This window comes from Lepidochelys olivacea (assembly GCF_965140295.1).
Source record: "Lepidochelys olivacea isolate rLepOli2 genome assembly, chromosome: 8".
Classification (NCBI taxonomy): domain Eukaryota; kingdom Metazoa; phylum Chordata; order Testudines; family Cheloniidae; genus Lepidochelys; species Lepidochelys olivacea.
This window is the reverse complement of record NC_140418.1, coordinates 34,687,059-34,704,355: the sequence shown is the minus strand read 5'-3', so window position 1 is coordinate 34,704,355 and position 17,297 is coordinate 34,687,059. Positions and strand designations below refer to the sequence as shown.

The window sequence follows — 17,297 nt, the reverse complement described above, 5'->3', positions numbered from 1 at the left end:
GACAATAGTGTCTTCTGCACAGAGACTAGTTCAGTTCAATGACTAGTTCATTCTGTACAGAAGATACTATTGTCAAAAGAATTAAGAAACCAATTGGAAGTAGAAAAAGCAAGAAAGTTTCTTTTCTTCTTCTGATCTATGAATAAAACCTAAACGTACAGATGAGATACACTAGTTCCAAAAATCGTGACTTACAATCAGTTCAATTCACTACTACATTTCCTTTCTTTAATAAATTGGTTTTAAATGCAAAACAAACCTTTTTTCTTGTGTCCAGCACATTTAAGGTAGTTTTATTTAATAAACAATTCAAGTGCTATTTTTGTGCATTCTTAACTTGAATTTCCATCAAAACAGAGTAAAAAAATAACCTAATAAATCATTTTTCATTTTCTAACAAAAATGGAAAAATTAAGAATCTGAATAAATGTAAGTTAAGCTATATAATTGCTTAAAATGAATATGCATAGATAGCGTATCCTCGTATTTAGCAAAAAGCACCACCAAATTTAGTGTAAAGGCTATATTTAGTTGCAAATCAACATGTTTTATTGGTTACCAAAGAAAATCAACTTTTCTTTAAGAAAATAACTAAAAATTACAAATGGAAAACACGATTAAAATGATTGCTTAAATCAGGGTTTCCTGCTTGCAGATTTAAACCGTGATTAAAATTGGTGATTTAAATTAATCCACCCTGGCTGTAGGTTTGACTGCTGATGCTACTGAAGATGAGGGGGAAAAGAGTAACCTCTTACATTTTTAATTAGGGACATTATAATTTATAATTCATTTCTGCAGGACTTCTCCTATGTCACCTTAACATATCTGTTCTCAAAATAACTTTTTGATACTCAATTTTTCTTTTTTTGTATTAATTCCATTATAATGCAGGGTAAAAGATTGTTAACCCATTAAATTAGCTTAGTGATTTTGAAAGCCATCTGAAGAATGCTATCCAATGTGGCAGGAGGAAGTGAGGCAATCCACACACAGCCCTCAAATTAATAAAATGTAGTTAGTTTCCCCCCTCTATTGAGACTGAGTCACCAAACTCAATTGGGCATCCAACTGAAGCTCTTTGGGACATGGAAACTATTGTTTATCTGTGATGCACAGACCTCTCAAGTGTGCCAGATTTTTGTAGGATGTTCCACATTTTGGTTGCACAGTTGCACCACGGGGCATGCCAGTGACATTCTGCCAGGAGGACAGAAGAGCATGCAACAAAATAAGTTCAGCCTAGGGAGCCAGAAGGCATAGAGTTCAAATCTCACCTCTACTGATGTGTATTTTATTACTGTGCACTTCAAAACCCTTCTTATTGAGCAAGCATTTGTAGCCCTGCCACAGAAGGCAATCAATTATCTTTCCCCCATTATAAAAAGAAGTTGAGAGAAAGGCTGCAGAGTCACTTCAGGAAGAGCTGAGACTAGAACCAGGTCTCCAATATGAGAGATTCAAGTTTCATCCGCATTGCTACTGCTTTAGTAAACAATAAGTGAACAATACTTCCATCCTGGAGCCAAGAACCCAGGATTCCTGATCCGCAGTGTTCTATTTTTGTCTAGATTAGAAAATAGCTGTGTAAATCACTGGCAGAATATGTACTGCATTCCCCTCTCGTGGCTGGTCCACAAAGAAGATGGCTGTTATTCCTGTCGATCAAGTGGTAGAGATCCGTGCCAGGGTTCTGAAAGACCAGGTGTAAAGCCTTCTGGTGATCCAAGGGGAAGGTTAACTATTGTGTCCAGTGGGTCCATACCCGGCCTGTGCACCCATGCCAAACAGACATGGAGGGCTGAAGACATAACCTGGCGTGCTGGACCGCATATATGCAGGCTGTCATATGCTCCAACAGTTTCACGCAATTTCTGGCTGTGGTTGTGGGAAACCGGCGAAGGTTTTCGGTAATGTCCAAGAGTGCTTGGAAGTGCAGCTCCGGCAGGAATGCCGTGGCCTGCGTGGAGTCCAAGAGAGCCCCTATGAATTCTATTTGCTGCGTTGGGGACAGTGTGGATTTGGGCATGTTCAGTATGAGGCCCAGCCTGTAGAATGTGGCCCGGGCCAGGGACACGTGCTGTGCGTCCCATGCTTGGGACTCGGCCTTGATGAGCCGGTCATCTAGGTATGGGAATACATCTCTACCCTGATATAACGCAGTCCACGGGAGCCAAAAAAATCTTACCGTGTTATACGTGAAACCGTGTTATATGAAACTTGCTTTGGCCTCCCTGCTCCTTGTCCCCTGACTGCCCCCTCCAGAGATCCCCCCGTCCCTAATCACCCCCAGGACCCTACTCCCTTCCCACACCCCCTGCTCCTTGTCCCGACTGCCCCCCCCCCCCCATAGGCACTCACCAGCCGCGGCGGGAAGCAGAGCAACGTGGCCCCAGCTTGCTCCACTCCGCCAGCTCCCAACCGCGGTACTCCTTTCCCCAACCTCCCCACACTCACTGGAGGCAGGAAGTGGACCCCCCCTCCCCTGCTGCTGGTGAGTGCGGGGGGACAGGAAGAAATCCCTTCCCCCAGCCCCTCCCCCGAGCAACATGGCTGGGCCAGGGTGAGGGAAGCACAGCAGGCTGCTCCTGGCCCCCACTAATCAACCAGGCCACTCTGGGCCCCCAAAAGTGCCCACCCACAGCTCCTGCCTCCCAGACCCAGGGCACGGGAGGCCTGCTTTACTGCATTGTATTCAAACCCATGTTATATCGGGTCGTGTTATAACGGGGTAGAGGTGTACTTGGACCTAATGTTTGCGGAGGAAGGCTGCCATGACCGCCATACACTTAGTGAATGCCCGAGGTGCTGTTGAGAGCCCAAACAGGAGCACCCTGACCACGAAACATCTGTGGGCCGGGATAATAGATATATGGAAGTACACATCTTTCAAGTCAAGGGCGGCGTACCAGTTCCTGGGATCCAGGGAAGGAATGATGGTGGCCAGAGAGATTGTTCACCTTCCTTATGAATGTGTTGAGATCTTGCAGGTCCAGGATAGGCTGGAACCCACCTTTGGCCTTGGAGATGGGGAAATTGTGGGAATAGAATCCCTTGCCCCATAACTCCTGAGAAACCTCCTCTATTGCCCCTAGAGCGAGGAGCGATTGCACCTCCTGCATGAGGAGTTGTTCATGAGAATGGTCCCTGAAGAGGGACAGGGAAGTGGGGGTGAGAGGGAACAGAATTGGATAGCATATCCCACCCCTACTGTGCTGAGGACCCAACAACCTGACGTGATCTGGGATCAAGCACAGTAGAAGCGGGAGAGTCGATCCACAAAGTGGGGAGGGGTAAGGATCGAAGACTGAAGCTGACGCTCCGTCCTCGGGCGCATTTCAAAAGTTTGGCTTCGGGCCCGGGGCTGTTTGGCTGAGCCCTGGCCTTGGCCTGAGGAGGGGGCCTCCTATTATTTCTGCCCCATCTCCTTGACGAGTCTTGCCTAGGAGGCCCAGAGTAGAAGCGGGACAAGGGCTGAGGCTTAAAAGGCTGTCTTTGAGGTGCTGGGGTGTGCACCTCAAAGACTTCAAAGTCGCCCGTGAGTCCTTAAGGCTGTGTAGGCAAGAGTCTGTATTTTGGGCGAACAATGCCACACAGTCGAAGGGGAGGCCTGTATTGTGTTCTGGACCTCAGGTGTTATCCCCAAGACCTGGAGCCATGCACTGTGCCTCACTGCAATGGCGATGGCCATGGTCTGTCCAACCGAGTCCGCTGTGTCTAAAGTGGCCTGGAGGGAGGTTCTGGAAACCACCCTGCCCTCCTCAAGGAGCGCGCTAAATTCCTTGTGAGAGTCAGCAGGAAGTAATTCCTGGAACTTTGCCAAAGAGCTCCAAGAGTTGAAAGCACAGCAGCTGAGTACAGCTTGTTGGTTGGCCACTCAAAGCTGGAGCCCCACAGTCGAGTAGACCTTCCGGCCGAAAAGGTCCAGCCTCTTAGCGTCCCGTGACTTAGGCGCAGGACCTGGCTGTCCTTGCCGCATCGACCACCGAAGTCCCCGGTTGGGAGTGGGTGAAAAGGTGTTCATACCCTTTCTGTGGCACAAAATATCGTCTTTCCACCCCTTTAGCGGTAGGTGATATAGAGGCGGGAGTTTGCCAAAGCACCTCAGTGGTGTTTTGGACGTTCTTATGAGGGGCAAGGCCACCCTAGAAGGACCCTCAGGGACAAGGATGTCCACCATCCGGTCAGGCTCCTCCATGACCTCCTCTTCCTGGAGACTGACGTTTAGGGCCACCCTCCTAAGGAGGTCCTGGTGACCCTTGGTGTCCATCGCTGGGAGGGTGGTGGTGCCTGCCACCGCCTCGTTTGGTGAGAAGGAGGCAGCAGCCTGTGGGACAGGGAGATGGTGAGCGGCGCCACAACATCATAGACTTGCCATGATGATTAACCAGAAGTGGTGCCGCCATCAGTGCAGCAAAGAGTGATGGAGTCACATGCAGTGCCAGGCTAGACGTTTCAGCCAGTGCTGTTGACAGTGCCTGGGCTTGTGGTGCCGGGCCCCGCAAGTGCGGGGCCGAGGACTGCACTATCATGGCAATGAGGTCTTGCGCTGCCTCCAAATCCTTCTGAGTGGGGGAGTCTATCAGCACCCGACTCGACAGGCCTCCCATTGGGGCTGGAGTCAACGGTGCCAGGTCTTGAGGCCCAGACCATGGGTGTTCTGCCGGGGAATGCACCCCACTGGAGCTCCCTCGCAGCTTCTTGATGGGGGAACGACCCTTGTCTGCCTTCTTTTTCTTATGTGGCACTGGGGACTGCGAACGGTGCCAGCTGGTGGCACTGGCCTTACAGGTTGGGGAGTGGCACCCATGCTCCTTGGAGGAGTCCTTCCCCTGTGCCAGGACATCCTGTGCTGGGGCACTGCACACCGATGATGCTGGTGCCTCTTCCAGTGCCAGCTGTAGGCGGAGGGCCAACTCCATCAGTAGGAGCTTCAAACGATAGTCCCACTCTCTCTTAGTCCTGGGTCTGAAGCTCCTGCAAATTGGGCGCTTATCTGTCTGATGGCCTTCTCCTAAATACTTGAGACAGGCAGCATGTGGCTCGCTTGTGGGCACAGGTTTCGCACACCTCTCGCATGCCTTAAACCCCTGCGACCGAGGCATGCCCTGGTGCCTGGGGAAACTAGGACTGGGTTGGGGGAAAGCCCCCCGAAGGACCTCCAACTAATGTAACACAAGCGAACAACTATATACAACTAAAAAAAGGGAACAACTAGGTAGGCACTTGTGAATGCAAGAGACTGAGCTGCGCCAATGACCGTTATTGTTGGTAAGAAGAAACTGAGCAGGCGGCAGGGACCTATACACACTGCCATAAAGGCGCCACTCCAGGTGTCTCCACAGCTGACCGATAGGTACCGTTAGGGGAAAAAACCTTCCGACGATCTTGCACGCGGCGCATGCACGCCTATCGGACTGCACATGAGCTATCACTCGAAGAAGAGAGTTAACGGGCAAACTGGCAGTCTAAATTAATTTAGTCTAAATTAATTTAGTCCTGGTAGTCTAAATTAATTCCCCTTGCTTTATTTATGAATACTACCTCCAAACTGTTTAAATATATGTTAACTATTTCAACGAAAACATTATCTAGCCGTATGTGATTCCTGTGCTGAAAGACCTTACAGTCTCTCATGTGTATGTGCGATGGTACCAAGAGTCCCTTAAACTAGTGAGAAAGTGGCTTGCAGAATTAATGCAGGAGTTAGATCAATGAAAGATTGACAACTGCCTTGTTCCTGAAGAAAAAATAAATAAAAGAGTTGTATGAAAAACGCAAGATTATTCTAAAAGTCACATGGACTCATTTGTAGTTCAACAGCAGAATGGGATTATTATACAGTACATTTTGATCAGCATTTGACTTTTTAGACTGCAATTGAGGTTAGTGGTGAGAATTAATCATTCAGCCGACCACTTGACAGTATATACAGAATAAAACTTTTAAAGATTTGGCAAAAATCTAACTATGCACGAGCAGTAAACAATTACAACTGTAGATTTATGTTCCTTTATAATTTTGTTTGCAATATTGCACAAAACTAAATGTGAATAATAAGGCAGCAGGTCATTATTACTAAGACATATGCAGTAAGACCTGGAATGAACTTGAATTTTTTTCTTAACTGCAATACCAGTTGCCAAAGACATTAACTTTTATGGTAGATGGACTTGTATTATGTATTTTAATTAAAACTGATAAGTCTCCGATTTAAGTTAGTGTTCTTAGAAAACAGTCTTACAGACAGGAAAAATTTCCATTTGACGACTTATGTTTTCAAATAATATTCTTAAATTGACCTTATCTAAGGTTTTTGTATCAAAATTCTTATTTTTGTACAGAAATTTGTAGTGTTCATTCCACAAGCCTTTGCATAAAGACCAATTTCACTAGCAATAATAGATGTTTCAAATGACATTTACAACAACATATATTTTGGACTCAATACACCAGCATGAAGGAGACAATGATTACTTATGTCTCTGCTTAGAATAATCTCAGTTAGTGTAGTATACCCAGACAAACAACAAATCCACAGGTTGAAACTACAACTTTACAAACATTCAAAGTATAGTTTGAAAATACGATGCATCTTTTTATGCTATACGTGATCACTAAAAAACACAAGCTATGGAAAAAGAAACTGTTGATCACCACTTACGTAAGTGAGTTAGTCTGTAGAAAACTATCAGCATAGGTTTATACCTAGGCTTGGCAGGATTCGATCTAAAAATCGATATATGTCAGTAAACATCAATTTCCGATGACATGCTGAAATCAATGAAAAAGATCTATCGGTAACCGTGGGCAGCAATACAGCCTCTCCCATTTGCGCCTGCAGTCCCACTGTCATGGGAGTGGGAGAGGGGGTCTATGACAGACCTTCTGCAACTCTGCTGGTCAGGGCCCCGCTCTCTCACTCACCAGCCACTATTCAGCAGCAGCACCCCGTGCCCAGGGCTCATCCTCCTCTTCGCAGTCCTGGCTGGGAGGTCTCTGCTCTGCCAGGCTAGGACTGCAGCCTCCCCTGCAACTTGAGGCCAAGTATCTTGGCCCTCTCGGCTAGGCAGGAAGCCCCTGCAACACCACTTTCCACGCTGCCCTAACCCTAACACCAAATCTCTTCCCCTTGATATCTAACAATTGTAAAAAGGGTACAAAACAAAATTAATATTAATCATTGAAGTTAGAAAAAATCTAATCCAATTATGCCAAGCCTATTTATACTATAAAATGTGTTAACTGCTAGAACAGTTTGAAAATTAGAAATTATGCTAAAATTAGTAAAACTGTTAACTTCAGTTGGTTTGTATGACCTTACCTCAATCAACTTATTGGCATGTTCACGGAAAACCTGTGCATACTCCTTAACTTCTTTTTCATTCCCATTCTTGGCAGCTTCAATCAACACTAAAAGTGGAACGTTGGTTTCCAGAAAAGAATCGGACACATGATCCATAACAGCTTTGCGGAGCTAAGAATTAAAATGAAAATTAGTTGGGATTTTCGGCACAGAGTTCAACTGCTGTTTTCTTGCATCTTAACAAGAAAATGTTTACCACGATAAGGATCTTGAATATTTGTTAAGCAATTGCTCCCTCTGTTGCTGTGTGTGACCAGGGCTCTCTCTATTCGGGTTGGCCACGCAGTTTTTGCGCCAATTTAATCAAATTGGTTAAGTCAGTGCAACCCCCCATTTGAGCACATTAATATTTATTTACAATGTGAAGATATTGGCTTAGCTTCAGTGACTAAATCTGCACTTTTCCTGCTGAATATTAAAATTAACACCATTATTTTTGTATTTAATTCAACGTAAGGATTTTGAAAAGTTAAAATAAACTCAACTCTCCTATATATTTTGCTACATCCACATTTGGGTTTAAAGTGAACTTTTTCCCCTTTAATAGTGAACTGTCCCTAAGCGTTAGCATTATACACACTCTTGCTACAGGTGTACTTGTTTGTAATTTGAGTCCAAAGTGTTTTATTTTAATTCAACATCTAAAATGTCTTCTCTGTATAGTTATCTATAGGAGATTGCAATTCAAACCCTAATACTGTCACTCAAACAAAGCGCTGTAAGCTTCTAGCTTTCAATGAACTAGACAAGAAAAAGAAAAAGAAAAAGAAAAAAAAAAAGAGCGAAACTACTGTCATTACAGAACGTAAAGCACTCAGATAAACAAAACATTTCCAACAGGAAACATTCAGAATTGCACTAATTTCTATAAACACTTACTACATTACATTAATATTTTACTCATTCTGTACCTGTCTACGCAGGTCCCTGGTCTTTTTAGTCATTTTGTCTATTGCAGAATTCAGCGCGTCACTTCTTTCTTTGCGTCCAGCCTGTAAAGCAAGAGAGGCTAAGATAAATACAATATTTTGTGTTGGACAGGAGACAGTATTCACATCTTTAAATAGTAAGAAAAACAGCAGGTTACACCAATGGAAAGCTAAAAATGACCTCTGGATTCACCTCCTTATTCAACAAGGCTATTGGTGTTTCTTCCCATCTCATGCTTTCCTTCCTCTACATTTTCTTCTTAGAGGAACTATGGGGGAAGTTAGAGGGGTTTTCAGAGGTCTAAGCTAGAGACTGATCCAAAAAAGTCTTCAAATACGAAGTCTTAGATCCCTTCTTGATTGATCTGACAACCACACAGTTTCTTGTGCTTGATTCACTCTGATTCAGACTTGCAGCACATCCTGTATGAGAGCAATAATTAAGTCCTGAAACTCTTATGACTCCATCAGAAAGCATGAAAGCCCATGACTCCGACTCTCACATTGGTATAAAAAGATACAGACAGTACACGAACATTTGATGGCTGACCTTCACCCAAACATTTTAAGTACTAAAATGGTTAGTCCAAAGTGGTCACTCATGGGACAAGAAGCATTCCCCTAAAGAGTTTTGCATTTCACTTCAACCATAGTGGACAATTCACATGTAGCCAAAACCATAAGCCACAATTTAAGTACTTTTAAATATAGAAAGCTTAAAAAAAAGTACTTAAGTTCAACACAAATATCAAGCGTAAAAATCCAACACCAATCTCAAAACCAAAACCTATGTAAGGAAGAGCAGTGGATTCCATGAGCCTATGGTACAGTAGGGATCTGGGCAGTGTTGCAAAGGAGAAAGAAGGTTACAACTTGGCTTTGATTAAGCAGATATGAGGCTAGGAGAATATTGAGCTCAAATGTAATCATTTATATTAAGAAATTCTAACAGTGATCTTAACACACGATTAGTTTCTAGTTCTGAATATACAGTATATAGCTTTAAACTAGCCTTTAAGCAACCACAAAGCAATTTTACGAAGTTCTGCACTATGCTCAATGTAATTATACTGCTGAGAGAAGAAGAGATTAGCCACCATTAATGTGTGTGTATGCTGAGAAAAGAACACATTAACCACCATTAATGTAAGTGTATGCTAATTATCAAATGATAGGTTGATTTGGAAGACTTGGATCAGCAACTTTGAAATCTTAATCAAAGATCTGGAGTTCTGAATAAAACAGATGTTATGTGATTGATGGGATTAAACCCCAACTGGGAACAGCAAGGCTGGGTTTATTTTGACCGCTATTACGCGTGTGTCTGCACTACAAACAAGGTGACCTATATTAGGTTGACTTACAGGTCCACACTGCTTTCCTTCCGTCAGTGGTGCATGTCCTCACCAGAAGCACCTCCACCAACTTAAGAGTGGCCTGTTCTCAGCTCCCCACTCCCTGCCAGGAGCCTGGGCGCAGGACACTGAGAGCCCAGGCAGCAGCCAGGCTCTAGAGGGCGCCCTCCACCCACTCTGGGGTGATAGAGCTGTGAGTGGCTTTCTTGTCAATTTCACGTGTGAAATTGACAAGAATGACAGCCAACAGCCTATGTAAGTAACCCACAGTGTCTACACTGACACTGCATTGCCTAACTACACTGACGTACGCCCTTCTCCGCTCGTGGAGGTGGAGTTATGTTGGTGTAGTAAGCCACTTACATTGTGGGAGTAAGGCTGTAGTGTGTACACTGACATAACTAGGTTGATGTAAGCGACCTTACGTCGACTTAGTTCTGTAGTATAGACCAGCCTTAGTTACCAACCATGATAGCCAAGAGCTGTCATGTCCATGGTCAACTGAACTGATTCTGTGTCACAAAGTGGTTACAAGACAAAGAAGCACCACAAACTGAAGTTACTATTGGAACAAAAATTAGTTTAGCTATTCCCTCTTCCTTGTATCACAATGCAGCCCATTAAAATCTCACCCAACCCCTGCCAAAAAAAAATCATTTTTTTTAAATTATACAGAAGAAAAACTAATTATTCTAATTACTACAATAATTTCTACCCCCAGTGAGGGGCAGTAGCTTTCTCCAGCTGACAAAGTGCTGTCCACACCAGCGCTTTTTGTTAAAATTTTTGTTGGTTGAGGGGGTATTTTTTTTACCAACAAAAGTGCAACGTAGACATAGCCTTGACATGCTCTTAGTTCAACCACAAATTGCTGGGCTGGATGCAGGAATCACTGGGTGAAATTCTATGGCCTGGGTGACACAGGAGGTCAGACTAGATGATCATCATGGTCCCTTCTGGCCTTAAAATGTATGAATCTAGACTTGTGTAGTCTAAACTGCACCAGAGTTCTGCCAGTGCAGCCTGTGGCTTTGATGCAAATGTGGCCCAACAAGACTATGGGTCCCAACTTGCAGGGTTCCATTTTTCACTGGTTGTGGTAAAATGATGGATTGGTTGTTGGGACTTGTAGTCTCTGCAAGCCTCATCTCTTACTGAAAGATATGGGCAGCTGAAATATGCTTCATTTTTATGCAAAGTAGATACAGCCCTTTGGCTGCTGGCAGATTGCCAGTGCAGCCCTCAGAAGGGCAAAATGTAGAGAAATTCGAGAAATCCTGTGAAAGCTGTCTTATTCAGCATTGTATAGAGCCTGTGTACTGTCACTTGAGTGCTTTGTAAAGCTAACAAACTGGAAATTTACAGCTTCTCATTTTAATTTCAGATCAATTGTGTTGCTTCTCCTACCAGTAGCACGTTGCTGGTGGTACCGGTTAACACAGATGAGAATTACAAAATCCCAGTGTGGTGTTAAACTAATGCTTAGGAGGGTTACTGTCTAAAGGCAATAAAACAGTTTTCTTTTTCTTTGTGGAGCATGTTGTTCTTCTGCCATGTAGTGGTTGATGTTTGGCACATTGCAGGTTGGCTTTCTGTTTCAGAAATCAGTGACATGTAGTCTCTAGGTATGCAGACAGTCCCGTCTTTCAGAAATCTCAGTCCACTTCCAGGGGTCCACTGTGCTTCCAGAATTGATTCTAGTTAAAAGCAGAGAATAAGCTCCTGCTGCTTGCAAAAACTAACAATACAGCACTACTTGTCGTGTGAAAACTTGCTTGCACGGTCAGAAAAAAATTTAAGACTATGCATAGCAGTGTCATCTACTAGTTTCTCCCATAGCAAACATTTTGCAGCAAAGATTGAAAGGGTGTGTATTTGGGAAGGGGAAAACAGCATTTCTCTCCCAGTCACACTAGTGGTACCAAAAAGGCCTCACAACAATTCTGTTTCACCCTACACCTTGGTTTTATCAGAAGAACTGGATGCTATGGTAAAGGAATCCACCAGAAAAAGTACACACACTCAGACTAAGATCAGAAAGGTCCATCATGATAATCTAGTCTAGGGGGTTCTCTCAACAAATTTTTGGTGGCCTCAGCGTGCGGCCACCGACTCTTGCTGGTGGCCACACTGACCATTTTCCCTAAAATAATTAACTTTAGGAAAAACAAATAAATATGCACATATACACATGTCCAAATTATTGTAATTTATTTATGGAGGGTTTATTCAGACTCAGTAATGAAAAATAATTTCCAGTTGTCTCTATTCTTTACTGGACCTAAACAGAATAGAAACACAAATAAGGTGCTTTGCATGTTCTTGTCTTTTTGTTGTTGTTGCTTTTGCTTTTTCGGTTGTGCTTTTTTTTTTTCTTCTTAAACTTGTTACCTGGTAAGTCTTCTGCTGTGAAAAGTGATACTTGTATGTTTGTTAATACCACTTTTCACAGCAGACTTACGCAGCCCCAGGAAGCTCTGGGACAAATTAAGTCCTGAATCGGGAGGCGGGCAGGGAGGCAGCAGGACCCAGTGACAATGGCAAGGATAGTGAGCCTGGGGCCAGAGCCTGCCACCACGTGGATGGAGCCTGAAGCCCCGTGGCTGAAGCCTGCCTCCCCTACCCCTGGGAAAGTGAGGAATTCACCAACTGCCTGCACCTCCAGATTTTCTGTCCCCGGAGGGGAGGCAGGGCCCAACCTCTGCTAGCAGCCCTGAGAGGGGCCACTGCTTTCTCCTCCCACCCATCAAAGCCCAGATCGCTGTGGCCGCAAGAAAAGGCCCTGGTGGCCGCATTTGAGAAACACTGGACTAGAGCAAACTTGGAAATATTTAGACAGTGTAATTTAATACACAACCAGGACACTTTAATTTTCTTAATTATGGTCAATTATAGTGTTCATATGGCTCTCTCTCACACCCAAACTTCTACTTGATGCCTCAATGAAATCATAGCTCTGTTTAAGGCAAAACAGTCTGCCACAAAATTACAACTTCACTACAGGATCGGAGAGAATGAAGAGTTAGGGAAAGAAGGCACAAAGTTTTGTTTAAACACAAAACACTTCAGAAAGCAGTAACACTGATTATAAAGTATGGAGGGATATTTTTTGTTTTTAAGTCCTGTATTTGAGTTTTGCACCTTTCCTATCAGTATGAAAGTCCCCTAAGGCCATCTTACATTAACATGAAGCAAAAAGAAAAGGAGTACTTGTGGCACCTTAGAGACTAACCAATTTATTTGAGCATGAGCTTTCGTGTCCTTTTCTTTTTGCGAATACAGACTAACACGGCTGTTACTCTGAAAATTAACATGAAGGTTTTCCTTCTCTGCAGTTCATGCATTGAAGACATTTCCATGTCACTGTGTGGAACTCAAAATGAATATGCTGTTGTAACAGTTTAAAATGCACCTCATTGCATCATAACTTTAAGTCACAGGGTAAAGGAATCAAAAAAGAGAGCATACTCAAGAAAACAGAAGAGGAAAGTTAGAAACAACATTATCTGGGTTAAAGCAGCCTTACCAAAAAATAGCCATGAAAATTCGCCAGCTCATTTACCCTGTGTTATCAGTTATCATGGAAAATAAGTGGTATTTTTGTGTACCCTGGGTGCATACAGCTAGTTAAGAGTTGTTTCAGAGTAACAGCCGTGTTAGTCTGTATTCGCAAAAAGAAAAGGAGTACTTGTGGCACCTTAGAGACTAAGGAATTTATTTGAGCATTTATTTATTTATTTGAGCATTACACTAGTTAAGAGTATAGTTCCTCTAAATCTCATTGAATGTCTGAGCTCTTGATGAGAGACACTGACTTGGCAGCAACAGTACAGGCAGACAGCTTTACAAGCTTTCCCAAGAACATAGTTCTACCAGTGCATCTTAATTCTAAACATGCAACATCACTGTTGTTCTGGCCTGGACGTTCTGTTGCACAGATTCCCAGCAAAACTAATGTGAACTTCTAGTCACGGGGGTGGGGGGATGAGGAGGAAGCTAACTTCTGGTGATTAAAGTGAACCATCAAACTCCTCACTTGATCTCAAACCTGATTTGAGCCCCAGCCTGAAATGCAGAGCGCACAGCATTACCTCCACCCAATCCCCAGGAACAATCATCTTCAGTTTTGTTAAAAGTTGAGAAAAATATGATTTTGAAAGTAGCGACAATCTAATTTATTCTAAGGAAAACGAATTTCACACACTTGAAGTTTTATTTTTTCAGAGATTTGTCGTTCTTAATTGTAAGTTTATTATTTTCTTTGTTACTTTGGAGATGTGAACAACTTAGCTTCACTTCCCCACATTCCAGCAATATCTAAGCAAAATGTTTTCCTTCTTGTTCATTCTAAAGACAAAGAAGGAATGTAGCTCTAAAATGCCAGATAATTCACTTCACTGTTCCAGTTGGTGCTAAATCAGCATTCTCCTATTACTACTCAAACAATGTGTGCAAAGTTATTTATGTGCAGGAAAATACAATACAAAATGAGCAAGAGCCAGGATTAAAAGACTGTTCACAATCCTAGCTGTACACTGCTTGAGGCTGTCTGAAGATAGCAAGCAAAATGTACTACAGAAAAAACTGATTACAAATCATTCTTACTCCTTGAATTGTACGGATGAAGTGTTCTTACAGTTGATTTTTCCTCTATCAGTAGTTTAACAGGATCACAGTATGCATCATAATGCTTTAAAACAGAAAAGCTTCTGGAAAACCCAAACAAAAGGAACGTCACCAAGTGACGTCAGCCTATATACAGTTCTGTGTGGTCGCAGCGCATAAGCAAATCCATTCTTGTATCGTTTCCCTGAAAAGCTTTTCAGTAAATGCACTCATGCTACTACAGGAGCTTCTCTCAGCAATAAGCCACCCATCTGCCATCAACAAGTTAAGATTAAAAGAACCCACAGCCGTGGAAAAAGAACGTGAGCTTCAATAAAACCACTGAGCAGTCACAGGAGGAGGAAAAAACCAACAATTTATATTCAGCATTGATTCCACAATTACAGACCTGTCACATGAAATCAAGCCAACGAATTTAAAAGGAGTATTTTGAGAGAGCATGGTGGATTCAGTCTTACACTAATATCGAAGGACACTAGAAAACAGTAAATTATTCAAAGGCTGTCTTACATTAGAGCCTTTTACAGACTCACTGCGTTGAGTCTAAAACTACGACTGAATGCAACCTCCAATGTACTCAAAAGAATGGGTAAGTTTACACATTTATATATACCTTTTATGACGAAAGAACAGCTATGCTTTAGAAAAACAGAGGTACTAAAAATAGATTTTCTGAACTGAAGCCTTTTAAAGGCATGTTCAGATTGTCACTTATTGAAGATTATAATGTAGATAAAGATTTGTATGAAGGACAATATCCAAGTACTCTGTATTTAGTAAGTTTATTAGTTCTTACATTCAGAAGTAGCTTTTTAGAGATGCATGAAAGTAATCTGCAGTGAAATCTTTCACCATAATGTTCTAAGTGTACATGATCTGATAAGAATATCCTATCTTGTTGTTTCCCTAAATTATATTCTGCAGGCTTACATTTCAAGTGGCCATTAGGGGCTCCTATGCTGGCAGCACTATATGCAATGAGTATGGTTTTAAAATTGCTGCCTGCCTTGGGCATGGCTTGTCCACCAAAATGTCGCTGTGAGAAGCTGCTCTTTTACTGTGACTCTCAGGGGTTTCACTCAGTGCCAAACACCACTGACAAGGGCTCTCTAGGTTTGTCACTGAGGCACAATTATATTTCGGAACTTGAAAGGGATCAATTTGCAAGCTTCAGTCAACTTACTTGGCTTCACTTAGATCATAATCAAATTGCAACAGTAAGAGAAGATTCTTTTCAAGGACTATATAAACTTAAGGAATTAATCCTAAATTCAAACAAAATCTTTTATTTGCCCAACACAACTTTTAGCCAACTGCTGAACCTGCAAAATTTGGACCTCTCTTTTAATCAGTTATCCTCTCTGCATCCTGAGTTGTTTTATGGACTTCGCAAACTGCAAACCTTGCATTTACGTTCCAACTCCCTGCGGACTATCCCAGTCCGCCTTTTCTGGGACTGTCGTAGTCTGGAGTTTCTGGATCTGAGCACAAATCGCTTGCGAAGTTTGGCTCGCAATGGATTTGCAGGATTAATCAAACTGAGGGAGCTTCACCTAGAGCACAACCAGCTGACAAAGATTAATTTTGCTCATTTCCTACGGCTAAGCAGTCTGCACACGCTCTTCTTGCAGTGGAACAAAATTAGCAACTTGACATGTGGGATGGAGTGGACCTGGGGCACCTTAGAAAAACTGGATTTGACTGGAAATGAAATCAAAGCCATTGATTTGACAGTTTTTGAAACTATGCCTAATCTTAAAATACTCCTAATGGATAACAACAAGCTAACCACTCTGGATTCCAAGATCTTAAATTCACTTACATCCATAACTACAGTGGGCCTCTCCAGCAATCTGTGGGAATGCAGTCCAAAGATATGTGAATTAGCCACATGGCTGAGTGGTTTTCAAGGTCGGTGGGAGCACTCCATACTGTGCCACAGCCCAGACCACACCCAAGGAGAGGATATTCTAGATGCGGTTTACGGTTTTCAGCTTTGCTGGAATTTATCAACTATTGTTACATCCATGGTTACGAGTTACAGATCTCCAACTACTGAGTATACAAAAAGAATAAGCTCATCAAATTTCCATATGGGAGACAAAGAAATTCCAACTACTGCAGGCATAGTCGTTACTACTGAAGAACATTTCACCGAACCAAACAATGCCATCTTCACTCAGCGGGTAATTACAGGAACAATGGCTTTATTATTTTCTTTCTTTTTTATCATTTTTATAGTGTTCATCTCCAGAAAATGCTGCCCTCCCACATTAAGAAGAATTAGGCAGTGTTCAATGATTCAAAACCACAGGCAACTCCGATCCCAAACACGGCTACATATGTCAAACATGTCAGACCAAGGACCATATAATGAATATGAACCCACCCATGAAGGACCTTTCATCATCATTAATGGCTATGGACAGTGCAAGTGTCAGCAACTGCCATATAAAGAATGTGAAGTATAATATCTACAAGTCATCAAAAATTAAAACCAGATAAGTAACTTATTTTAAAATTGATGGGGACCTACATATGATTCTAATTTTTAGAAATGTTGACATAAATCCTAATTTTCCAAACTATTTAATGGAGGCATTGTTTTTGAAGTGGTGCAGTATTTTAAAGTTTTTTTTAATAAAATCATATTTTCAGTGTTAAAGCAGCAATGATTATATTAAATTTGCACTCAATGTTTGAAAGTCTAAAAAGATGCTCACCTCAAAACATGTACAATGTTTCATGTTATGTAATTATATGACTATGTGTAAATATTTATACTTAAGTCTCCATAGTCTACTTTTTCTAATGAAAATAGTCTGAATGAAAGGAAGCTAGATATATGTACAGAGATCTGTGAGGGAACATACATTACATTTGTTCCATTGTAGCTATGTGATCACAAACATTCCAGTTGGCTCAGTTCACTTTTCAAGGTTGACTTGCAGGAAGATTTTCCTTTTGTGATAATCTGACTCTTAAATCTACAATCAGAGAAGAATGGGAAGGGGATTTTTC

The 17,297-nt window shown here is 42.4% G+C and overlaps 2 protein-coding genes across 2 annotated transcripts in view; one reads left to right on the top strand and one right to left on the bottom strand.

The window, feature by feature from the left end:
- The window catches only part of CTNNA1 (catenin alpha 1), a 202,582-nt gene that overhangs the window by 66,366 nt on the left and 118,919 nt on the right, over positions 1–17,297 (bottom strand). Inside the window, exons 8-9 of the mRNA XM_084637020.1 lie at positions 8,278–8,358; positions 7,325–7,477 (exon numbers count right to left, since the gene is read on the bottom strand). Of these exons, the coding sequence (XP_084493146.1) occupies positions 7,325–7,477; positions 8,278–8,358 (234 nt within the window). The remainder of the gene's footprint in view (positions 1–7,324; positions 7,478–8,277; positions 8,359–17,297) is intronic.
- LRRTM2 (leucine rich repeat transmembrane neuronal 2) lies at positions 12,188–16,832 on the top strand (the record flags this gene model as incomplete). The annotated part of the gene is made up of 3 exons (XM_084637948.1): positions 12,188–12,283; positions 14,792–14,865; positions 15,586–16,832. 3 exons carry the CDS (start codon positions 12,188–12,190, stop codon positions 16,745–16,747), a joined length of 1,332 nt encoding a protein of 443 aa, XP_084494074.1. The 3' UTR covers positions 16,748–16,832.